A 24,879-nucleotide genomic window follows, 5' to 3' on the forward strand; every position below is an offset into this window, starting at 1 on the left:
CTCGCGGGCTCTAGAGCGCAGGCTCAGTAGTTGTGGCGCACGGAATTAGTTGCTCCGCGGCATGTGGGATCTTCCCGGACCAGGCCTCGAACCCGTGCCCCCTGCATTGGCAGGTGGATTCTTAACCACTGCACAACCAGGGAAGCCCAGTCCTACGATTTTAAATAGAATGGCTGGAAAGGCCTCTCTAGGAAGGTGGCCCTTGAGTGGAGTCCTGAAGGAGGTGAAGGAAAGAGCATTGCAGGCAGAGGCAAGTACAAAGGCCCTGGGACTGGCATGTGCCTGGAGCAGTCAAAGGCTAGCAAGGAGGCCCCATATGTGGAGCAGGTAAATGCAAATGGGGTCAGCAAGTACCAGGAAATCAGAGTCTCACCTGTGGGGCATGGTTAGTCCTCGAGGATTTGTAGAGCAAAGGAAATGACATGACCTTTAGCAGGGAGGCCCTGTCTGCTGTGTTGAGAGCCTGCCTCGGGGGGCATGGAGAAAGCAGCTAGGAGGTCATTGCAGAGGTCTGCGTAGGCGCTGATCAGATCCCAGCAGTGCAAAGGGCGAGAGTGATCACATTCTGGATATATCTTAACATAGAAGAACCAAGACTTTCATTTAAATTTAAATAGTAATTATCAAATGTTGATTTTAGATGGATCTATTGGAACTATTTAGATACTTCCCAGAATTGCTCATGAGAACCAAAGAAGAGGTCCAGAATTTATCCTAAACTTCCTAGGACTTTTCTGAAGGATCTATGGGCTGACTGTTCACATAGAAGAGAAGATTCTATCCACTCCAAGATTTTCCATCATCTTCTCAATCACCGTCTTCTGTGGGTTGACCACATACACGGGCAGTTCTCGGAAGGTTCCTGCTGTTCTCACAAAGGCAAAACAAACCCTTCACACCCGTCCTCCCTGCTGTGGGAAAATGTGTTGGCGTTTCACTGATGCGTGGAGGCTCGAGTGAGGCGCGGCTCCTGTGGGCAGGGCCCAGACAGATGCGCCTGTCAAGCCTGCTTGTCTGTGGCTGCTCAGCCATCGCTTCTCAAGGACAAGGAAGGCAAGTACGCAGAGTCTGTCCCCAGGAGAGCAGGTCATCATACCCAGGGAGGGTGGATAGGCCAAGAATGGGGTCCAAGAGCTGTCTACAGGGGAATGAGAGGGGCCGGCTTCCTCCTTATAAGGCGTGGAGGTGGTGCCTGGTTTGGGTACGAGAGGAGAAAGCAGCTCGTCCCATTTTGCTTGGTTAAATTACTTGAACGTTCTCTGGCTGCTAAGTACCACCTTCAGACAGTATGGGCCATGCTGGGTGAAAGGAATGCTCTGTTTAGTACTCTTATCTCTGCAACGTTGCCCAGGACAAAAGAAAAGGAAGGAAGGTTTCTAAGTTCAGGTATAAAGTGAGTAAGACCAGCTGCCTCCTATCTGTGGTAAGGGCATAGCTGGACAGTTACAATGGCACTTTGGTGCCGGATTTTAGCTGAGGGGTGCAAGGGAGCACCCCTTTTGTGCTTGGTGAACTTCTGCCTCACATACCATATTTGGGGGTCATCAATTCCTTTAAGCTTCCTCTAACTCATTCTCCCTTTTCTGGAGTACTGTACATGCCTGTGTGTGTGTGTGTGTGTGTGTGTGTGTGTTTATCCTTCTTCCCTACTTCACAGGCAAGCGAAGATCTGCGCCTTGGGCTTTGAGAAGAATGTTGACATGGGAAAGGGTCAAGTAGGAGGACCCCCATCTTAGAGCCCCAGGGCTCTTATAATCTAAGACTCCCTCTAGAATTGCTGTAGGGTGAAAAGAGCATTTTATAGAGTTCAAAATATCCTTAGGGATCTCTGGGCTAATTTTTCTTTACTGTTAGGACTAACCCCTATTTACATTGGGGCTGAGTTGCAAAGAAACTCCCACATTTTAAATTCCCATTTGGGGACCTGTCTTGAGCTGCTTCACTGCATGAAGCAGGGACTAGCATGGCTTCTACTCAGCTACGCCCACTTATACTCAAACCCCGGTGTGGCTGACAGGTACCAGGAGCCAGGGGTAGTTGGCTGAGGTTTAGAGAGACCTGTCTTCAGCTGTCCTGGTAAGGCAGCTTGTCACTTGAGCTGGCCCTGATTTTTCTGAGTTCACTTTGATGGGAGTGGGAGTCTGTGAACAGTCAGGTGTTCCTTGGGAGTCCTGTGATGCTACGGTAGGTGGGGGCAGGGGTGGCAGTCGGACTAGAAGGCGCTCCCAGGGGAGGCTGTCACCCCCTGTGACCCAGCCCAGGGAAGGTTTTCCAGCCAGTCCTGGTTGTCAGGGCATGCACGGAGACCTGGGCATCTGGAGCTCCCAGAGTTTGAGCTGCAGGCTGGAGATGTGCTCCCCGACGCAAACCCATTTGTTTGGTTTACTTTCAGTTTTAGGTCTCCTCCTTCCAGATCTTAATGATTTAATTTTACTTTTTGAATCTGGAGAATATGATATGCCTAACCTAGTTATTAGTCCATAGCAGGAACTTGGTAATTGCTTATGGAAAGTTTGCTCACTAGATGTCAGAGGTAAAAAGTCCAAGCCCAAAGGTTCTTCCTTCTCCGCTTGACCCCAACCCTGGAGTGAGTGCTGAACTCCACCCTGACATCCAGACCTCCTGGGTTTGCCTTACAGGGAAACTCCCCTCTTCCCAGGGACACCACACCCGAGACGGGGAGAGGCCAGGCCCATCAGCTCGAGGTGTAAGTTTCTCTTGGACCACTACCCAGCAGGACTGAGGCCAGCAGGACCTGGCCAGGTCGTTTACAGAGCTCATAGCCCTGGACACGCAGCCCACTGGGTGGCAGGCGGCTCATACTAGCACACAGAGTTCAAGTGTGTCTGTATAGACCAGGTCCTGTATTCCCAGGCATCTCTGCTCTATTTGACTTGACTTTCCTCTTTTTTACTTACTGATTTTTATGAATCCAATTTCCCTTCATCTGACGTGTTAGCAGAATATGGAAAGGCAGAGAAGCAGGGCCATGCTGGAGGAGGCTTACTGGACATTCATTCCCGGCTGTGCTGGCTGTCAGATCCAAGAGCTGGTGGCCAGGGCTCCTTGTTCTGTCCCTGGGGATCCCAGCCCAGTGATTTAACCCCTACACCTCATCTATAAAATAAAGCTAAAATGCCTTTCCCGTCCCGCAGGGACTGGAACTATTCATTAGGTAAAATCCTTTAATGGATTTTGAAATCTCCGGAGAGGGACCTCTTCGAGTATGAACAGCATCATCCTTAAGGAGAAACGTTGAGAACCACAGCTGGCTCCTGGTCTCGTGGAGAAACAGCAGTTACATTCTCCCCCTTGATCTCCATCCTGGCAGCTGTATCTGATGAAGTAAGAGCTGCAGCGAGAGAAGATGTCTTCTTCCTGTGAGCAGGAATTTCGAGAGCGGTCCCTGAAGATGATGAATGAGCTGGAGCCTGGAGATGAGGAGCTGAGCCGCCTGAAGGAGGAGAATGAGAGGCTCCGCTCCCTGACCTTCAGCCTGGTGGGTCCTGGTGCCTCCAAGGGTCAGCTTCCTGCCCTGGTCCCCACAAGATTCAGCTTCCTTCCCTGGTGGCCAGCGGGGAGTGTCCTTGACCTTGGCCTGTGGCCTCCAGACTGTGGGATTTCTGACAAGTGGTTCTATTGAGGTGTGGCTAAGACCTGGGTGAGATGAAACCTAGTGACTCATCTCCATGGCTCCTTCTCGCATCCCTCCTTCCCACTCTTCCCAGCCCCCAAATGTTAGCAGAATTGATAGCTGTTGCACACATATTCGAAAGTCTTACTCAGCTGGTTTGCTGCTGCCCTGTTGTTTGGAATAGACGAGGCTGATTATAAATGATGGGATTAGCTTAAGGTTGTGGGAGCAGGGCAACGTTTCTGCCTGCAAAATATTCTGGCGCCCTGCCCATGCAGGCATGAGGGAGTGGGGAATGGTAGGATGCAGAGAAGTTAGTGATGCCAAAGCCCTGGAATTATGCAAGCCCTCTGCCTCTCCTCTCCAGTCCCTTTCAATCAATAAATATCTATTTTTTGAACTAGTCCTTCAATAGACGTTCAAGGGTGTGGGGCAGGCCGCCGCCTGGCACTGCCACACCATGGCCTGAACTGTGCCATCACTCATAAAAGTGAGCGTGAGTGGGGAATGACCCACCCGTTGGTGTTCCGCCTCCTGGAAGCTCTGCTTGTGGATTTGTTGAAGGAGCAGCCTGAAGCTGCCTAAACAGTGGGGGTGCTATGCTACCCTCAGAGGCTTTCAGCTTCCTGTACTTTGTTTCCTAGCCATGCACACTTGGAGCTGAAATGCATGTTCTCCATTTTAATTGCTGACCTTGCCTTTTTTCCTGCCTGATGTGCAGTAATAAGGCTAAATCTGCCCACACACCATCTTTGAAGCTTCCAGCCTCCTATCCTTGGGACGAGATGATGGGGATGCTTCCCCAGGGGCAGGCCTTTGGGGAGGTCAGGGTCCCTGGGCTGACCTCTCTTTGCACCAGGCGGAGAAGGACATTCTGGAGCAGAACCTGGATGAGGCCCTGGAGAGCAGGCAGGAGCTGGTGAACCGCATCCACTCTCTGAGGGAGCGGGCCATGGCCGCTGAGAGACAGCGAAAGCAGGTGACCCTTCTGGGCCGTGTTTAGGGGCCGGGCTGCCTGGGTGAGGAAGGAGATTCTTTAATCCACACTGAGCTTAAGACCAGCTTTGCCTAACGAATGCATGGGCCTGTTCGTTGATTCCTTTGTCAAAACTAGATTGGGCACCAACTCACAGTCAAAGACTAGAGGTCACGTCTACTTTGTGGGGTGGGGAGAAAACATGTCAGGCAAACAAGTGATTAGAACACAGAGTGATTTCAAGTGCATAGGGGCCCCAGGGTGAGAGCCAGGGATTTCTTTAGTTGCTATAAAAGGCAAGGGGAGGATGAGAGAAAGGAGACAGTGGAAGAGAATGAGGCAGGTAGAGGGAAAATATTTATGCATTTTGGGACATGGAATAAACAAAACACAAATAGACATGCAGCACCCATGCATATTTTGATGACCAAATTAAAATATAATCAACACAGCAACTCTGTAGATGCACGTGGAATCCAGCACTTAAGAAATGAGCGTGAATTCACCTTATTTCCCCTCTAGAACCGCCCCCCTCTCTCTCCTCGAGGCTCCCCCACCACCCATCCTCAGCCCCGCCCTCACAGCCGCTGACCTTCATGGGCCATGTTTGTCCCCCTCTGTTCAGTACTGGGAAGAGAAGGAGCAGACCCTGCTCTAGTTCCAGAAAACCAAGGTGGACTGCGAAATGTACAAGGGGAAGATGAACGTCCTGCAGAGCCAAGTGGTCGAGCTGCAGAAGGAGCGGGACCAGGTACCGGGGAGAGGCAAGGGGCCGGCCAGGGTGACGGGCTGAGGGGCTCCGAGAACAGTGCTACGCCGGCGGAGTCTCGGGAGGTCGGGAGGCTCGGGAAGGCCCCGCCCCTCTGGGTGTGGCCGAGGGCTGGCCGGCCGGGTCACCCGCCCTCGATGGCAGCAGGTTCCAGACTCGGGATGTCTCTCCCGATCCCTGGGAGGTTTCTTGACTCCCCTTGACTGTCATCTCCTGCCATGCCTGCTGTACAGCGTCCTCCCTCCTTTCACTTCTAACAGGGCGTGTTTGTGTGCACCCCACCTATTGGGTGTTACTAGAACTACACACATTTACGTGAGCTGTAAATGGTGGTAAGCTGCAGAATGAGCTGTGTACGGTGCGCACAGGGGAAGTCCAGGATAACCGCGGGCCAGAAACGGGGGGCTTTCTCTAGCTGGACTTCTGCGTGGTGGCGGCACAGCCTCTTTATCCTCTGGGCGTCGATCCGCTCTATCTCGGCTCGCAGGCCTACTCAGCAAGGGATGGATCCCAGATGGAGATTTCTCAGAACCTGGCAGAGAAGGACGCACTCCGCAGGAAGGTGTTTGAGCTGACAGACCAGGTCTGCGAACTGCGCCAGCAGGTCCAGCGGCTACAAGTGCAGACCGAGTCGCTGCCAGGGGTGAGCTCTGCTGCTGCTCAGGTGAGGCGGGGGGGTGGGGGGATGCAGGGTGTGCTCGGGGTGGGACCGAGCCGGCCACACGGGCCCTGCTGGCACCACCGGATTCAGCTCCATCCACCACGCTGGCTCCCGTGAGCAGACAGTGTGGTCAGAGGTTGAAGGTACCCAGCTGGGCAGGCTGAGTCTCCTTCTGCATTTCCTTTTATGGTAATACTATGCACGTCATAGAAGGGGTAGCTTAGTGGAAGGTTCTGGAGTCTGTAATGTGTGGTGTTTGATGAAGAAAGAAGGCAGCATATGAAGCTGTGCAGGCAGCCACTTGCTCTGGTGGATGATGCCTTCCTGGGATGCTTGAAAGTCAACTATCTGAGAGCTGAGTGATAGACCTGGAGGGAGCTATGTTCTCAAAGAACTAAAATTACTGTAAAACCTCTAATTATGGTCTTGCTGGCAGCTCCAGGTCCAAGGCACCCTGGTGGGTGGGCAAGACTCTTCAGAGGTGCCCAGGGACCTGGGTGAGGCACAACCAGACCCTCCCCTCCCTATGCAGGGGCCCTAGCCCTTCCTTCCTACCCACTTACCACATCAAACATGTTCAAAAAATATACATATGTATAGAAAAAAGACTGATGGACAGATAGCAAACTGCTAGCTGTTCCATTTCTGAGTGTGGGAGGACGGGTCAATTTTATTTTCTTCTCTAATCAGCCTGTTCCTCCCCACCAATATTCTTTGTGGAGTATGTTTGGATATATTATACATATAGTATGTATTATTTGTATAACCAGGAAAAAATAACAGATATTATCCAAAAGGAATAAAATGCAGTCACCAAGCTGGTTGCTGCATGTCCCCTTGGTGGCCAGTTCCCACAGTGCTGGGTGTCCCAGGCTGGGAGGAGGGGACATAAATGTTTTGCCTTGAAGCCAATGAAAGGAAACCACTCGGGAGGCTGGAGACAGGGGTTGGGACTTGGTAGAAACCCCAAGAGCAACCAAAGGACGTTTCCTGAATTAACCAGCCTATCTGGGTCTTTGGCAGCCCAAGCAGGAGGCGGGAGCCAGGGAGCCCTGTCCGAAGAGGAAGCAGCGGCTGGTGCGCATGTTTGCCCTCTGCCCGTGGGACGACAGTGATGGCAGCTCCTCTGAGGTATGCCAGTTCCTCTGCCACTGCTGGGGCCAGACCAGGTGCACCCTCGTCTATCGGGACAGAAGAGGGTCTGGCACATAGTAGATGCTACAGAAATGCTTATTAAGTGAACCGAGGGGCTACACCTGGATCTACACATTTCACCTGCATCCTCCAATGCCACACTCTGCATCTTGCATGTTTACACCCCGTCAGCGTGTGACCCTCACTAGCCAGTAATTTGGCCTCTCTGGGGCTCAGTTGCTTTATATGTAAAGTGGGACAACGCTACCCACCGTGTAGGTTTATCGTAAGAACTAAGCAATATAAAATATAGAAGGTAGGTAATAGAGTGTCCAGCACATAGTAGGTGCTCAATTAATGTGGCCTGGCTCTTTGCTCCTCCCTCCCTTCCCTCTTGCCTCCTCTGCCCTGTCAGTGGGAGGCTGTGGTTTATCATCATTATACTCTTTACACAGTATGGCAGCAGGAGAGGTGTCCCGGGCGTCCCTGTGACAGCCCCGTGGTGACTTCTGCCCCGTCCTCCTCCAGTCTCAGCTCTGGTCTGACCTGAGCGCCACGTCCAGCCGAGAGCTGGTGGATAGCTTCCACTCCAGCAGCCCTGTGCCTCCCAGCCAGCAGTCCCTGTACAAGCGGGCCACAGAGGACTTCTGGGAAGACCCCTCGTCTTTCAGGTAGAGAGGGGCTGGTAAAGGGATCGGATGACTCCAGCCCCCTGGCAGCTCACTGGGACATTGGCTTCCATCTTCTTATGTTTTTCAGTGGCTGCCCCAAAACCCTGGAGGTGGACCAGGGAGGCTCCCTGGGTGCTAAGAAGGGTGATGCAGATTTGGATTACGAGACTGTAGACAGGGCAGGTGAGCATACCCCCCAACCTCTGCAGCCACCCCACCACCCCTGGGCTGGGCTGGCAGAGCCAGGCGGGGAAGTGAAGACAGGGATCTTAGGGAGGCAGATGAGACACCCCAGTTTCTGTCCAGGGGATGGGCAGAGAGAAGCGAACTTGACTACTGCCCTGCTCTGAGCCTCTGGGAAAATCCAGACTACCTGGCAGTTCAAACCAGTGTCCAGATGTGCCGTGCTTACTGGGCGTCCTTTTGTTTTCACCTGGAGGCTAAGGGAGTTGCATTCGCCTCCACATCCAGCTTGGCATAAATGTTCAGACAGCTCCAGACACACACCTCGTCTCTCTGTCCCTCCCTGCTCCGACCCATGAACACTTGGGCCTCCCAGTGATATCAGAGGACAACAGGCTTCCATCCTCACTGTTCCTGGCTGAGGCACCTGCTAGGAACATTTCTCCTGGGTGTTGGCATCTGAGACATTCCCATTTCTCCTGTGGCTTATTCCTCATATTTGTCACTTAACTGGTCCTCCCTCCTCAAGACACAGACCCCTCACGGGCAGCCTCCTTACTTTGCCACCACTGCACATCTGCCTCCAGCCTTGGGCCTTGCACACAGTAGGTGCTTAGCACCCTCTAGAGTTCATCCTACGGCCACCAAGGGGCGCGCGTACCCCACGCTGTTCTGCCTAGCGGCACCTTTAGGACAGACGGCCCCAGGCTTTCTGTGGGTCACATGACCAGAAACCTTGCCTTTTGCAAATTCATTGCCATTTTTATTTATAACGGTGATCAACTGAGAGGATCCACCCCAGGTATAACCAACTGGGATGTAAGAGCACGAACAGGAAAGAGTCATTGCTCTTTTTTTTTTCCCTTTTGTCATTATTCTGCATAATGTCCTGGTTGATATAACTTTAGTGGAATTGACCTCAAATACATCAGGAGTGTATAATTTCACTTGGCTTTGAATGTAAATGCAAGTGGCTGTTTGCCTGTGAGCTGGGCACAGGCTGCCTGCAGCCAGCAACTCTTAGCTCTCTGTTGGCCCTCTGGTTCTTGTGAGAGGCTCAGGAGGTGAGAAGGGCAGCCTCACCTGGGCTGGGGGCGGTGTGCCATCTGCCTCACAGGACACATATAAAATACAGGCCTTGGAGAGACTCTGGGGATATCTAGTCCTAGGAGATTGTCAACTCAGAGGCCTGCCATGGCCAGCTGGTCAGCAGCGTGGCCTGGGGAGACAGGAGGCAGCCGATGGCCAGTGCCGGCGATGGCTGCCACACAGAAATACACAGCCAGGGTTATGCCAGATTTGATTTCTCAAGTGAAGCCAGAAATCCAGATTCCAGATTCCCTATCTTGTAAAATGCTAGCAACTCATTCAAGGATTGCAAAAGGACACAATGTAGGTTAAACTCTCGCAGATGCAGCTCTCCACCAGCTACTCCTATTTTAGGGGAGGTGAATCAAGGTTCTACACATCAAGGATGGGAGGGGCAAGAGAAGGTTCAGCCTCAGCAAAAGACAGAACAGGTAGGGGGTGCCTGTGGTGGCAGCACTGAGGTTGCAGGGGTGAGCCAAAGCTCCTTCAGAAGGGGGGTGACCTTGAGGGGTAGGCTGGCTCGAGGCCTAAGCCCATAGCTTCCTCCTAGACCTCCCTGAGTCCGAGAACATCCTGCAGCTGTCTTCTGGGGGCCTCCACCTCGCTGCCAGGTGAGCAGAGGGCGGGGGCCAGGGCCAGCAGGTGGCAGAGCAGAGTAAGGACTGTGTCCTCACTACCAGCCTTTCTGAGGCCAGGGAAGGAGAATTCCAGAGCGATGGGACTAGAGGGGGCAGATGGGGAGATGGCCTGGCCCGACCTCTTGCTCTAGGATGCATGAGCTCTGTCCCCTCCCTTTCTGCAACAGTGTCCCGGTGAGGCGGAGGCCCGCCCGCAAGATCCTGAGCCAGGTCACAGTGCTGGCCTTCCGGGGGACGCGCTGCTGGAGCAGATAAGCGTTATTGGCGGGAACCTCACAGGCATGTACATTCATCGGGTCACCCCGGGCTCCGCAGCAGACGAGATGGCCTTGTGCCCCGGCACCCAGATTGTGATGGTGAGTGTGGCACCAACCCCTCGAGCCCCCAGGATCCTCTCAGGGATGGGGTCAGTGGGAGGGGCAGGTAACCCAGGAAGCCACAGATTCAACTTGACAAAGATGTATTATTGGATAGGCCCACACTCCTTCTCGGGCTGATGTAAAGCAGAGTGTCACACGTGTTTAGAGGAGAGTCCTGGTGATTCTCATCAAAACCCTGCACCCTTCTCCACCTTGACGTCCTTGAACTCTGGAGGGTGAGCCTGTGAGCTGTTGTAGTCTGGACTATGCACCAGTTGAGAAGGCTTTGGGGATGCGGCAGTCTTGACCCAGGGATCTTCTGATATAGGCTACATAAGATTCTGATGTGGGGCTTTTTTTTTTTTTTTTACTGTAATGATCTTATCGTTACTTTGTGTGTATGTGTTAAAATACACATTATAAAATTCACTATTTTAACCATTGGGGGCATCTAAAAATTTTTTTTACTGTAAAATATTCATTGAACTGCAAAAACCATAAATGTACAACTGAATTATTATTAAGTGAACATATGGGCAGGGAGGTGACTTTGATGTAGCCTAAAAGCAGAATTATTAAACATCAGGCCCTTTAAGAAAAGCAAGAGGGCTTCCCTGGTGGCTCAGTGGTTGGGGGTCTGCCTGCCGATGCAGGGGACACGGGTTCCTGCCCCGGTCCAGGAAAATCCCACATGCCGCAGAGCGGCTGGGCCCATGCGCCATGGCCGCTGAGCCTGCGCGTCCGGAGCCTGTGCTCTGTCTGCAACTGGAGAGGCCACAGCAGTGAGAGGCCCCTGTACCGCAAAAGAAAAAAAAAAAAATAGCAAGAAATTCTCGAAACAGGTGTCACTCATTCCTCCCAGGGTAGGGGGGCGGGTAGGGAGTGAAGGCAAGTGCTGAGAGGGAGAGGGAGGGGCTGAGCCCTCAGTCAGGAGTCCCTCGGGCCCCATGGCTTCTCTCTCGCTGTCTGTGTGCTGAGCTGAGTTCTCATGTGTCTCGAATGATCACACACAGAGCTCCTGATGTAAGCATCAGTCCACCCAAGATGAAAGCCCTTCGTCACACTTCTAACAGTCCTCGTGAGATTCTCAGTTATCAGCTCATGTTGTGGTTAAGGCAACGGATCCCCTTTATGAGACAGTCCTGATATCCAAATGGGGCCAGTTCAGTTCTAATAGCGTTAAAAACATCTCATTTTTTTTCTCATTATAAAAATATCTACTCTCCTAAATCAAAACAACACCGGGAATAAATGGCTGAGAGCCCTGTTGATTTCACAGCTCAGCAGCTGCTCATCGCCCTCATCCAGGACATGGCTCATCAGAGCACCATGGCCCGCAAGGTGAGGACCAGTCAGCCCAGGTCCTAGATGCAGGGTCCCGCTCGGGTGGGCCCTGTCTCTCTCCCCCAGCTCACCTCATCTGGAGGGAGGGGCCCAATAAACCCCTCCTTCCACCCAGAGGGTCCCAGCCCCACCTGGCATGGGCTGGAAGACAGGTGGGTACTGGCTGAGGGTCCCAGGTGGAAAGTGTAGGCTGCTAACCTGAGGGAGGTGACACGGCGTGTTTCTCCCCTGGGCCCTCCAAACCTTCACCTGGGTCTGCGTGCCACCCAGCCTGCAAGCTCCTCTACTGCGTGCAGATACGTCATGTATGCTCTCTCCGTCTTGCTCCCTCCATCACCCCATTTGCCTACCATCTGGCCCCCATCCTTATTCCCCACTGAGACCAGGCACTGTTGGGTTCTCCCGACATAGAGCACTCAGTGGTCCCTGAGCAAGGCGCTAGGGCAGCCCCCTGGATCATGGCAGGGCCAGGCCGGGGGTTCCCTACTCTTCCCTCTTGCTTCCCACGGATGCCCTGCTCGGGAAGGGGGCTGGGAGGCTCAGCCGGAGGACCCTCTCCTGCCACCCTCTGTCACCTACCCCCTGGCATGGGGCCTGGGCCTGCTGGCTGTTCAGCAGGCACAGCCTGGGAGTCCAGGGACCACCCTGGATTTGCCGGCGGGGGGCTGGTGCCAGCCCCCCAGCCCCGTGGGACGTCCCTTCTGCCTCGTCCAGCAGCCTTCTGGGGGAGCCCAGAAGCTGGTCCGCATCGTCGGTATGGACAGAACCAAGGCCAGCCCTCTGTGGTCATCCTTTGATGGGGGCCAGTTGGACCCAAGCCAGGTAGAAGGTGAGGCGGGTGGAGCTGGTGGAGGGTCTTTGGAGGCTGCTGTGGTTGGTGAGCTGGGTCAGGGTGATGCCACTCATCTAGGCCAGAATCTGTCTTTAAGAACCATAACTGACGTCTACCTGCCCTTCTGGAGAGCAGCTGAGCTACACACCTTTAATGTCCTTTAACTGACACTCCTACTTCTGTAACCTGCCGCAATGAGACTGTCCGAAGCCACTGGTACAGTCATCTGGACAGCAGTCCTTTCAGAATATTAAAGTCTGAACACTCTCCAAATGCCCAACACTGCACAAACCAGTGGACCCTCAGACAACTGCTGAGTGACTGCTGTGGGCATGAGGCCGTGACAGAGGCCGGCACAGCACAGACCCCTGAGCAGGTAAAACTGTGCAATGAGATAAGCAGAAGTGAACTTAGAGAAAGGTAAATCGTTTGAGTTTATTTTCTTCTTGAAAAGTGTTTTGAGTGCCTAATATAACCTAAATGACCAGGAGAGGAGATCAGGGACCAGAGAGGGAGGGAAGGACTGGGATCACGTGTCCCTTGAGGCTGAGGGAGAAGACACAGGAAGCTTCCAGATTGTTTGCAAGGATGAACATGGTTTCTCTATCCTCCCTGTGAGCCAAACAAGGAAAAGGTTTTAAACTGCAGCCAATGAAGCTGATCCTAGAGAAGCACAGGGAATCTAATCAACAGGTACAAAGCAATCAGCCAGGGCAGGTGTGGAGGGCGTGGTGCGTCGTGTGCGAGCCCAGCGTGCCCTGTGTTACTTACTGCAGGTGCCAGGGCTGCAGTGGCGAGCCAAACAGACACAGGCCTTCCTGGGGGTGGGGGGCTGCTGCAGCCTGGCGCCGGGCCCGCTCATGGTTCCTTCCTCCCACAGACCCCTCCACTGTGTGCTTCTGGGCCGAAAGCTACTTCACCCTGGTGCCCTACACCCTGGTGCACAGCCACAGGCCCAGCCGGCCCCGGCCAGTGCTCTTTGTGCCCAGGGTGGTCGGGAAGATCCTGATGGAGAAGCTGTGCCTCTTCCAAGGGTATAAGAAGTGCCCAGCAGGTACGCTGTCTCCTGGGAGTCCCACCTGACTGTCAGGTGGCAAGGAGAAGTATCTGCTTTCAGGAGGGCGGCACGACCAAAGGAGTGTCCTGGGGCTGCCAAAACAAAGGACCACAAACTGGCGAGGCAGGGGCCTTAAAACAGCAGAGATGTGTACTCTCACAGTTCTGAAGGCCAGAAGTCTGAAGTCAGGATGTCTTTGCAGGCTGCACTTCCTCCAAAGGCTCCAGGGGGAGTCCTTCCTGCCTTTTCCTGCTCTGGTGGCTGCTGGTGGCTTGTGACTGCATTACTCCCATCTCTGCCTCCTTGTCTGTGTGTCCCTCTGTCTTCACGTTACTTTCTTACAAGGAGCCAGTCATGGGATTTAGGGCCACCCTACTCCAGTGCGACCTCATGTTTACTAACCACATCTGCAAAGACCTTATTTCCAAATAAGGTCATGTTCTGACGTTTCAGATGAACATGGATTTGGGGGGTATGTTATTCCACCCAGTGCAGCTCTGCTGGCAGATAGGTTTGTACTTAACCGGTGTTAAACAACCAAAGGGCTCCATCCACCTGCCCAAACCACTCAGTGTAGGGCCATGGAGATGAACTGGCCAGTGGGAATCTTGGGTCCCATTGGCCCTGCTCAGCAGGAAAGGTGGCTCAGCTGGTTGGAGAGTGGAGAGCAGGAGTTAGCTCCTTGGCTTTCTTCCATTCACCCATCACTGGTTGCTGGTTGCCTCAGAGAGTTAGGCTACAAGCTGAGAGTGAATAGGGCCCTGTCCTTCTCCCCTGGAGTTCACAGAGGGGACAGAGAGAAGCAAGTGTGGCCCACACAGTTCCTCCAGTGAGCACCTGCTGTGTGCTAGGCTCTGTGCAGCGGGCTAGAGATAGAGTCCAAGAGGCCCTCAGGGTCTATTGTGCTCCTCTGGAGACAGACACCTAAAGACGTGGCAGACTGACCCATCTTAGCTCCACAAGTGATCCAGAGAGGGATTCTTTGGAGGGGGTGGGAGTGGGGCTGCAGTCTGACGGCAAGACAGGACAGGAGTTTGCGAGCAGAACCAGGAAGTCCAGGCTGAGGGAGCAAAGTGTACAAAGGCACTGAGGCACAGACGGCACCATGGGGAGGCAGCGGGTGCCCAGACGTGCCGTGTTACGTGGTAGGCAAGGGGACATGGTCAGGCCTGATCTTTAAATCAGGCCCGTTTTCAAGTGGAATAGAAGACGGACTGGAGAAGGGCTTGGCTAGGGGCTGGGCCAGAGGTGGTACAGCAAAGCCACAGTGGGGAGAAGAGGGCAGCCCCAAGAGCTGTCTGCCAGCTGTCTGCAGGATCTGGTGATGCTTTGGAGGGTGGAGGCTAGCAGGAGGGCACGTGCAGTTCTCACTTGGGAGACTGGGTGCTATTCAGGAAGAAGGGAAAAGTCAGGGTATGTTTTAACATGTTTATACAGGGCAGAAGTTCTCAGCCTGGGCACGACATTTAGGGCTGGATCATCCTCTGTTGTGGGCTCTCCTGTGCATCACAGATAAGCAACATACCTGGACCTCAACCCATTGGATGCCAGGAGCATACCCCCTTCCCAGCAGTTGTGACAGTCAGAAATGTCTCCAGACATTGCCAAGTGCACCTTGGGGGTAAAATTGCTCCTGGTTGAGAACCACGGATTTAAGGGATTTCTGGGTGTAAGAAGTTGCATATGTAAGTTCGGAGCTTGGGAAGTGATGGGAGAAGGGTTTATCTACATTTGTCCGTCTTTCCTTCTTTCCCTCCACTCTTCCCTCCACCCAACCTTCCATCCATCCACCCACATCCTGGCACTGGCTAGGCACCAGCTGTGTCCAATGGTTTCGGGTGAATGTACAGGGCATGGACTCTTCCAAGCAGGAAGAGCAGGGTCAGGTTTATAAAGAGGACACCCTAGGAAGAACTTGCCCCAGAGCTGGTGGGGGTCCGTGGGGGCAGACCCATGGGTGTTCAGCATGGGCTCCTGGGAGAGCGGCTGGGTGGGTGACATCCCCATCAACTGTCACCTTCAGCATACCTGAGCCAGGAGGAGTATGATGCCTCCAGCCAGAGAGGGGACATCATCCAGGAGAGGGAGGCGCCTGGTGGTCGCTACTGTGTCACCTGCAGAGCAGTCGAGTCCCTCATGAGAAAGGTAAGGGGTGGGGTAGGCGCTGTGAGGAACTCCATCTTCAGGTAACGGCAGTGGGAAAAGGAAAGGCCAACCTCCAGGGCCCCCTGGACACCCCAGGTTGGTGCTCTTCTTGTCTCTGGCTCTATCATGGAAAGAGCAAACCCCGTTTCTGCCATTTGGTGTCCACGTGACCTCGGGCGGGACTTTTAACTTCCCTGAGCCTGTTTCCTCAACGCAGGAGATGTTTAATAAACATTTGCTAAATTAGTAAAGTGGAGATAACACTCCATGTTTTAAGACTCAAACAAATATATGAAAAGAAGCTTACTGTGAACTATAAAGTTTTGTGTTGATACAAAGCAGCCAGGAACAGCTGTGAGTCAGAGGCACAATGGCCCCCCATCCTTCACAACCCCAAAGAGGTTGATGGAGCCATCCAACTCCCAGGATTTGAGCTCTACGCAGTCTCCCTCAATCCCGATGGCCTCTGATTTCTAGATTTCCCAGGCAAAAAATCAAACGGATGGAAACTTTTAAAACTGTACAGCCAGCACGCTCGTATACAAAAGGGCATCCCTGAATTCTTCTCCCCACCTCCTTTACAAACTTCAGTCTTGCCTGTACCCTTCTCTCACTTCTCTCAGCGTCACTCCTGGGTGTGGGCTCCGCTCGCTTCCTCTAAGGCTGAGGCTCACTTCCCTCCCCTCTCCCCCCAGAACACCCACACCCTCCTGGACGTCCAGCTGGACAGTGTCCGCATCCTGCACAAGATGGAGATCTTCCCTATCATTATCCACATCTCCATCAATGAGAAGGTGGCAAAGAAATTCAAGTAGGTGTACCCCTGGGGGCTGGTGGTGAGGTTTGAATGGGCACCAGAACTCCCCATAAGGCCCATGGCGACCACATCCAGAGCCCGTGATGGGGTTTCCAGGATCTCACCTCGTGCCAGCCTTGGAAGTGTCACAGGGCAGTTCCCCTAAAACATCCAGGATAGAGGTCCTGCAGCCCCCCCCCCGGGGAGCAACCCAGAGGACAGTAAGGTGAGACCCTAGAACCTGACTGACCTCGGCTGAGGCCACATGTTTCCTGGGGTAGAGTTAACAGTCCATCTGTGTTAGGTAAGGACAGAGACTGAAAAACACTACTTGGTCCATGGCTGGGACAAGCCCAGATATCCTGCTGCCCCCTTTATAATTTGAGAACCGAAGTTATAAACTAGATCTGCCACCCCACCCCACCACCTCCGTTAGTGCAATGTCATCTAGGGCCCCAGTCACATCTGCTTCACAAGGCACTGGGTCCCCTCGAAGAAGGCCATCTGTGTCTAGGGGCATCTGTTGCATCATCGGTCCATCCAGGTCCCTAGAATTCCAAGCCGGCGGCTGATTTCTGGGGCTCCGTGCTGGGAGGCTGGTGCAAGGCTCTCCCTGAGCCACCCTCCCACCTCCGGCTCTGGCAGGAAGGCTCTGCAGCGGCTCGGCACCGCAGAGGACCAGCTCCTGGAGGCTGCCAGGCAAGAGGAGGGTGAGCTGGATGAAGTGCCCTGTCTGTACAGCAGCCTGGCCCCAGACAGCTGGCGCGACCTGCATGCCCTGCTCGGCTGTGTCCGCCTGGCCATTGCAGATGAGCAGAAGAAGGCTGTGTGGACAGAGTAGAGGCCTTGCTGATGGCCCCTGTGTCATAAACAAATTCAGAAAATGAACTTGGTATATTTTACTAAAATAAAAAGCTTTTACAACGCTCTGGCCTGTGGCTTCCCCACCATGTCCTCCAGGATGGAGTTGATGGGGGTGGGAAGGGTGATGGGAGCCCATCCACTTGAAGGAGAATGCCCCCTTTCTGGGTTTTCCAGGCAGGCGGAGGCAGGGCAGGTCTGGAGCATTCCATGAGTACTGTCTGTGCTACAGACTTGTGTTCACCCAAACAGAATTCACCCAAACAGAGGATGGGGCGGTTTCAAGCCTTGAACAGAGACATCTTCATCCTTGGACACTCTCAAAAAGAAGGGCAAGCTCTGCCCATACAGACCCGAGGATGAAACTCGTCACTTAGGGAGCCTGCCAAGAATCAGTGGTCTCAGGGAAACCCAGCCCGGGGCTCAGGAGCCTGACTGTGAACAAAGTGAAGGAAGAAGACAAGCCCAAGTTTCCTTCAAAGGCTCCCTCCAGACCAGGACTGACAAACAGACACTGTCCCCTCATTGAGTGCAGTTTGCACTCACCCACCACCCTCGTGGCACACAGAATCCCATCTCCTCTCAGGTGAAGGGCACAAGAACGTCTGTGGGTTCCAGAGAACCAAGAGGGACTGAAGCCCCATGTCCCAGACCCTTCTTCCTGCTGTTCCCCAGACCAGCTTCACCTTGTCACAGGTTGGGGACCCTGCACCATCCTGGGGACCCCCCAGGGAATTCCTGTGCCAGGACACAGCTCAGACACAGGACAGCGGTCCCCCACTGTGGGGGTGGGGAGGGCCTCACAGTTCGTTGTGGAGTGGCCTGCACTGGGGAGAGAGCTTCTCCTCTAGCACCCCATTGGGAGCACATACCCAGGGGTCGTGGGTCTCCCACTGCCACTTAACCAGTTGGGTCTGAAGCAGTTCCAGAACCTGGGCATAGCGGGGGTCAGTGGCCAGGTTCTGGGTCTCGTGGGGGTCCTGGCTCCTGTCAAAGAGCTCCCAGCGTTCCCGGTAGTAGTAGTGATGCAGGTCCTTGTACCAGCCCGTGGGCCGGCCGGCTGTGGTGCGATTCAGGAGGTCCTGGAAGGTTGGCGAGACGTAGAAGTCCTGGTCAATGGGAAAGGGCATCTTGAAGTGGAGGTTGTGCACAAGGTGGAAGTTCTGGTGGTGCACGGAGCGCATGGGGTAGGACATGGTGACTTCATGGTGGCTCTGGCTGCCAAAAACCGTGGTCCAAAGAGGCTCTGCCTCCAGCGCCGGGAGGAGGGACCGCCCAGTGAGCTGGACAGTCTTTGAGCCAAAGATGGCATAGCTGGGGTAGGGGATAGAGAACCAATCCAAGATGGTGGGCGTGAGATCTGGAAAGGAGATGACATCTCAGTAGGGCGGGCCCTCCAGGGCACCAGACCCACCCCCGTGGAAGGGCTGAATCCAGGCCACTCTGGAAGCTGGTGGGCCACCTTGCACATCAAATCACCAACAGGAAAAAGCTACTACAGGCCAACCCGTCACTGCTGCGTCACCCTCTGGGCCGTCATGCTTTCAATGCCATGACAAGAGCCCCCAACTTGGTGATACCCAGGATCCTTCTAAAATCCTTCAGACTAGCGAGGAAGCCCCCACACAGGGGCCTATTCCTGTTCTGTGCTGTGGCCAGAACGCTTGCTGACCTTGGGACCAAAGGGAGATGTGAGCCCTGAGCCCACAGGGGCCCAAGCATGCTGCTGCCCTGACCCCTCAACGTGGGGTCAGGGGGCATCAATTATCACCTGGGAATTTGTCACAAATGCAAATTTTGGGGCATCACCCCAGACCTACTGAATCAGACACTCTGGGGTGGGATATCTGGATACTAGCAAGTGCTCCAGGTGATCGATGCTCACCAGTGCGCCAGTGGAAAAATGACTGGCTTGAAGCCAGTGAGACCCAAACTGGAATCCAAGCTTGGTGCTTACAAGCTGTGTAACCTTGGGCTCCTAACTTCATGTCTCTGAGCCTCATTTCTATATCTGTAGAACGGGGCTGACCATCCCTTCCTCACTGAGGTGATGTGGCAACCGCATAAGATAGTGGGTGAGGAGCTACGTCTGGTCGTGGTGGTCCCACTAAACGTCCTCTTCCTCCTCCGTTCCCCCTCCTCGACCCCTGCTGCATGGAATGCAGAGTCATACCTAGGAGGCTCACGTAGGCCTCGCTGACCTGGCCCCAGCGTTTTGGGTGCTCTGGGGATGACACCAGCATGGGCTCAGCAGTGCCCGGCCAGTAGAGGTTGGTCCTGCCGCTGGGGAAGGGGATACCATTGTCGGATGTGAAGATCACCAGGGTGTCATTCAGGACGCCCGCCCCACGCAGCTCCTGGAGCACGAGTCCAATCCCTGCAGGGTGTGGAGGGGATAGCAGAGCTCAGCCGCAGGCAGATGCGCAGTTGTGGGAATGCGTGTGCACTAAAACATTTCTTCATCCGGCTGCTGAACCCTGCACCGTCTTTTCCTTCAATCACCCCGGCCCTCCTTGCCACCAGCCAGCCCTCCCGCCCAGCACTCTGCCCAGGGCCCTGTCCTGGAGCAGTACTTGCATGGCCTCCACCTGAGTGCACCCCTCCAGGACACTGGCCAACCTTGGCAGTTCCGTGTCACCCCTATGCAGCTGCTACCTGCCATGCAGTGGTTTCTGTGTTTCCTGGAATCTCCTCATGGAGGTAATAAGGATGGTCTTGGGTGGGGCCAGAAGATAGGATTCTCTCTACACCCACCCCCTTCCCAAGTCCCCATGAACTAATGGTACCAACAGGGAAACGATAAAGGCACCAACCTCCCAGACTGGGTTGAATGGTGGTTCCCCTAAAAGATATGTCCACACAGAACCTGTGAATGTAACGTTATTTGGAAAGAGAGTCTTTGCAGATACAATTAAATCAAGGATCTTGAGATGAGATCATCCTGACATACCTAGGTGGTCCTTAAATCGAATGACAAGTGTCTTTAAACGAAGAGGAGGGCCACAGACTAAAGAGAAAACACAGGGAAGGAGCTCATGTGACAACAGAGGCAGAGACTGGAGTAATGCTGCACAAGCCAAGGAACACTTGCGGCCACCATTAGCTGGAAGAGGCAGGAAGGACTCTCCCCCAGAGGGGACACGGCCCTGCGGCACTGTGATTTCTGGCTCTGGCTCAAGATGGAGGCCCAAGCTGTGCCCTATCCCACCACCTGGGTTCCCTGAACCCACCTTGGTCCATGCGGCTGATGGTGGTGTACTGCGCGGCCAAGTCAGCTCGGGCAGCCGGTGTATCAGGGACGAAGTAAGGCACCTGGGATGGGGCAGGTGGGTGGCAAGTCAAGGTTAGAACAGATAGGTTGGGTGGAGGGGGCAAAGTGGCCAGCGCTTGAATTAGGGTGGGAGATACAGGTGCCAGCCTTCCTCCCAAGGCCCAAAATCATCTCTCTTCCTGAATGGATTATCCCAGAACACCCACGCTTCTGGGTACATCATTCCATGTCTTTACGCTTCTCTCTGCCACCCCACAGATGGGGCCCTGGCTCCAGTGAGTCAGAGGGTTTCTTCTTACACACCTGGGGCCAGGGCTGCCAACCCACGAGAGGGGCACAGGTCCCCATATTTACAGGGTGGAGGACGAAGGGTAGTTCTCAGAAACGTGGTGAGGGGTCCTCCTACCTGCACATCCTTCGGGTTGTAGGTCTGCGGGGTCCAGTCTGGGATCTGCCCCATGCCACTCTCTCCATTGCCAAACTTCTCACAGAAGGCCCCGTACTGTGGCTGGGAGTGCCCGCAGCGGTGGGGGTCGTGGAAGGCGACATAGAGGAAGAAAGGCCTGCAGATGGAGGGACGGGCTTGAGCGTTGAGGTCAAGGTCAGATGGCTGACCCACCACCTGGCTTCTACCCTGGGGAGCCTCATCCTTTGGGAAGGAACACCCCTCAGCTTTGCCTACTCCCCTACAACTGAGAGCCTCCCCGTGATCCACACTGCCTCAGTGTCCCCATGTCCCCTCTTCTTCTGACCAGATCAACTTGAGCATCTGGAACCTTCTCCTCCACCCACACCCCAGCTGTCTGGAGACTCCAAGAATCCCAACCAAAGACTCTGGGATCTGCATCCAGTATTAACTCTCCAGAGGTCTGGCTGTGTGAGGGCAGTAAGGGGGAGGGACCCTCCTCACACCTGTTGTCCCGAGCCTGCAGGAATTTCCGGACCAGGAGTTTCATTCTAGTGATGTTCCGCCCCACCTGGAGGACAGAGCCATTCTCCTCCGTGTACGCAAAATCAAACGGGTACACCGTCTCCGGCCCCACGTGCTTCTTCCCAATGATGCCTGGAGTCGGGGAGATAGGCCTGTCCAGAGCCCTTTCGGTCTCCCACTCCCCTCTGCCCCCTTCTCCACTCCCCAGGCCCTGTGTCTTGCTGTGGCCTCCAGGAGGCAGCCGGGCCCTTGTTCTCGTGTGCCCATGGCCCAGCCAGAAGGCCCAGATTCCTTGGGGTCAAGTGCTCAGAGCAGGCAACACAGGGCCCATGGTGGCTCGGGACAAGGCCTTGCCCCTCTGGGGCAGGGAGGTAAGTTGCTGTCCTGCCCCTGTGGCTACACGAAGCCCCTCACCTGTGAGAACACCAGCTCGGCCCAACAGCAAAGGCAGGCTCTGCACCCGGTCGAAGGAGTTGAAGTGGTGGACATCCTGGTGCAGGCCATACATTCCGTTCTGATGCTGCCAGCAGAGATGCTGTGAAGCCGGGCGCCTCCTGGCAGCCAGGGTCCTGTCCCCCACCCCACCCCCAACGCTTCTGCTCTCCCAGGCTCACCAGCCTGGCCCTTTGTAGGCCCCTGATTTAGAGTTCTCATAGAGGTTTTCTCCATCTCTCACTCCCCGCCCAACAGGCCCACAGGTCCCTACCATGGGACGACAGCAGGAAATACAATAGACTGGGAGAATGTACACTAAAATTAGGGGTGGCTTTTATTTTCTTCTTTTTGTGTACCTGTACTTCTCAATTTTTCTATCAAGAGCACACATTGTAGAGTGAAAACCACACCAACAGGCCTCTTTTTATTAGCTGACGTTTTTAGAGTGTAAAAAAAATTGTTGTACGTGTTGCAAACTCAAACAGGCTAGAGAGATGTAAGAAGGAAAATCCCTGTCCTTATTCCTGTGGCTCACTGCCCAGAGGTGAGCGTAGCCTACAGCTGCCTGATTGACCTTACAGGAAGCTTCTGTGTACAGGCCACAGTCTGCTCTTTATGTAGGCCTCCTACTCACAGCCTCAGCCTCTCAGAAAGGGACGTACAGAGCATCCCCTGCATAAAATAACGCTGTGAGATAATACATCAGGAGTAAGTGCCCATGTACACCCAGGTTCACAGCAGCATTATTCCAACAACCAAAGGTGGGAGAAACCCAAGTGTCCACTAATAGAGAAATAGATAAAATACACTCTATCCACACAATGGAACATTATTCAGTCTTGAGAAGTAGTGAGGTACTGACGTACTCGGGTGAAGCTTGGGGACATTATGCTCAGTGAAACCAGCCAGCTGCAAAAAAGCAAACACTATATGATTCCACTTATGTGATGTACCCAGAGTAACCAAATTCACGGAGACAGAAAGTTGAATGGTGGTTGCCAGGGGCTGGCGGAGCAGTGGTAACAGGGAGCTAGTGTTTAATGGGGATAGAGTTTCAGTTTGGGGTGATAAAAAAGTCCTGGAGACGGATGGTGGTGATGGTTGCACAACAATGTGAATGTACTTAATGCCACTGAACTGCAGCCTTAAAATAGTTAAAATGGTAAATCTTTCATTACATATACCTTAGCACAATAGAGTAAGTGCCTTAAATGGCAGCTTTTATTGTCACAAAAGCTCCTGGGACAATATCATGAAAAGAGTTAACACTGGGCTGGGCAAGTACCTGCCAGGCACCTTGCTGTGAGCTTTACATATAGCAAGTTACCTTGGCCAATCCTATAGTAATCCCAGGAGTGAGGTATTACTAACACCCCATCTTTCAGGTGAGGAAATTGAGGCACACAGAGGTAAGTGATTTGCTCACAGTCACACAGTGGTGGAGCAGGGCTGCACTTGGACCATTTGGCTGGGGGTGGGGGAGGGAAGGTGGGCACATCCCCAGGGAGACCAGGGAGGGGTTCCCAGCAGCAGAAGCCTTGGGGGCTCTCCCTCCTCCTGAACCCCTGCTGCCCTCACCTGGGGCAGGCCAGTGAGGAGGCTGGCCCGGCTGGGAGAGCAGCTGCTCACGGAGGTGAAGGCATTGCGGAAGACAAGGCTCCGGCGGGCCAAGGCATCCAGGTGAGGGGTGGTGATGGCACTGTTGTTGTAGGCACCACTCTCAAAGCCTCCGTCATCCGCTGAGGAAGGAGGGAGACATAGAGGACCTGATGGCCTGGGCTCAGAAAGAGCAGCATGTGGGAGTGAGAGAGACCTGGGTCCTGCTGCAGTGGCCTGGCAGTGATGCCCAGGCGGGTATGATACCTCTGTAGACTTGATATCAGGCAGGTGTGATTTCCAAGTGGGAATGACCCAAGTGGGCATGATATTCAGCAGGCTTGTTACTTGAGTGGGAATGCCACCAGGCATATATGAAAACTGGGTGAACATGTTAGTAGGCAGGCATAAAACTGAGGGGAGCATGAGATCCAAGCAGGCATGATTCGGCAGTTCTGGGCTCTGCAGACGTGCCTGAGGACGTGGATCCACGTGCTGGTTCTCCGCCAATGCCCCTGAGATAGGGGGAGTTGAAGGGAGCCGCTCTGTAGGGTGCTGTTTAAGTTTCAATTAGCTGAAGGACCTGCCCCAGACCACAAAGTTAATCAGAAACAGTGGCCCTGGCAGACAGCCAGACCTCAAAAGAGGAAAGAATCAGGTTGCCTTGTGATAGCTGGGCTCTGGTTACCCAAGCAGAAAATCTCGTGAACAGGGCACTAGAGGAACTTGGGGTTTCACGGAGGCGGGGAGGGCCAGGGGAGAAGGCGGGTGGGTGAGTGGGGGCTGCTCCCTTCAGCCAGGAGAAAGAGAGTTGAGCCACAGTGCTCTGGGGTCTGAAAAGGGAAGGGAAACGGGGTTATCACTGCTGGGGAGAAGATGAGAGATCCAGGGCACCCTGCTGGTCTCTGAGGACTTGGGCACCAGCCCCTCTTCTGGCATCCCCTCTGCGATCTGTGGAAAGCCGCCCAACACCCTGTGGTGGGTGGGGACCCCAGGCTTAGCCCTGGCTGCTCTGGTCACAGTTCGGGCTACAGGGTCAGAACCGGGGGCAGGAATGGGGTGTGAATGCTGGGGCCGAACCCTCCAGACCCTGCAGTGGGCAGGGCCGCCTCTGCTTGCCTCTCCAAGGAGCCGACCACGAAGAGTCTGGGGTCAGCAAAAAGAGGAGTCGGGAAATGAACGGCAATGGGGTCTGCAGGGCACGGAGGGTTAGCGCTGGCCTCTTCCGGCGGCCGTGGAGGGCGGTGCCCGGGGTGCCGGCGGGTCGGAACTTACCGAGGATCAGTAGCACGTTTCGGGGGCGCGCCCGGTGCACACAACAGAGACCCGCTACGAGGAGCAACACCCAGCAGGCCGGCCCGGAGCAGCGCATAGCGGCGGTTCCAGCCGGGCGCCGCCCCGCGGTCACGTGAGCACCAGCCCTCCCGCCCCCACCCTCGGTCACGTGTACATCAGGACCCGCCCAGGACCCGCCCCGGCTCCGGCTCCCGCTCCCGC

The 24,879-nt window shown here is 54.4% G+C and overlaps 2 protein-coding genes across 2 annotated transcripts; one reads left to right on the top strand and one right to left on the bottom strand.

Moving 5' to 3' along the window:
• Positions 1–276: 276 nt before the first annotated feature.
• On the top strand, positions 277–17,129 carry CARD14 (caspase recruitment domain family member 14; the record flags this gene model as incomplete). Its single annotated transcript, XM_082860774.1, is given in 19 exon segments — positions 277–327; positions 3,332–3,346; positions 3,350–3,499; positions 4,494–4,613; positions 5,236–5,265; positions 5,269–5,361; positions 5,867–6,022; positions 7,064–7,171; positions 7,703–7,845; positions 7,934–8,028; positions 9,668–9,728; positions 9,923–9,981; positions 9,984–10,178; positions 11,394–11,455; positions 12,173–12,287; positions 13,171–13,344; positions 15,371–15,492; positions 16,188–16,303; positions 16,934–17,129. Coding segments are annotated over 19 exon segments (2,061 nt in total).
• An 820-nt stretch (positions 17,130–17,949) lies between these two features.
• SGSH (N-sulfoglucosamine sulfohydrolase) lies at positions 17,950–24,754 on the bottom strand (the record flags this gene model as incomplete). The annotated part of the gene is made up of 8 exons (XM_082860547.1): positions 17,950–18,509; positions 19,323–19,526; positions 20,380–20,461; positions 20,827–20,983; positions 21,333–21,483; positions 21,766–21,871; positions 23,365–23,525; positions 24,658–24,754. The coding sequence occupies 8 exons, from the start codon at positions 24,752–24,754 to the stop codon at positions 17,950–17,952; spliced, it is 1,518 nt and encodes a 505-aa protein (XP_082716673.1).
• Positions 24,755–24,879: the final 125 nt, after the last annotated feature.

The sequence above is a fragment of the Leucopleurus acutus genome, assembly GCF_964270905.1.
Source record: "Leucopleurus acutus genome assembly, chromosome: 19".
NCBI lineage: Eukaryota > Metazoa > Chordata > Mammalia > Artiodactyla > Delphinidae > Leucopleurus > Leucopleurus acutus.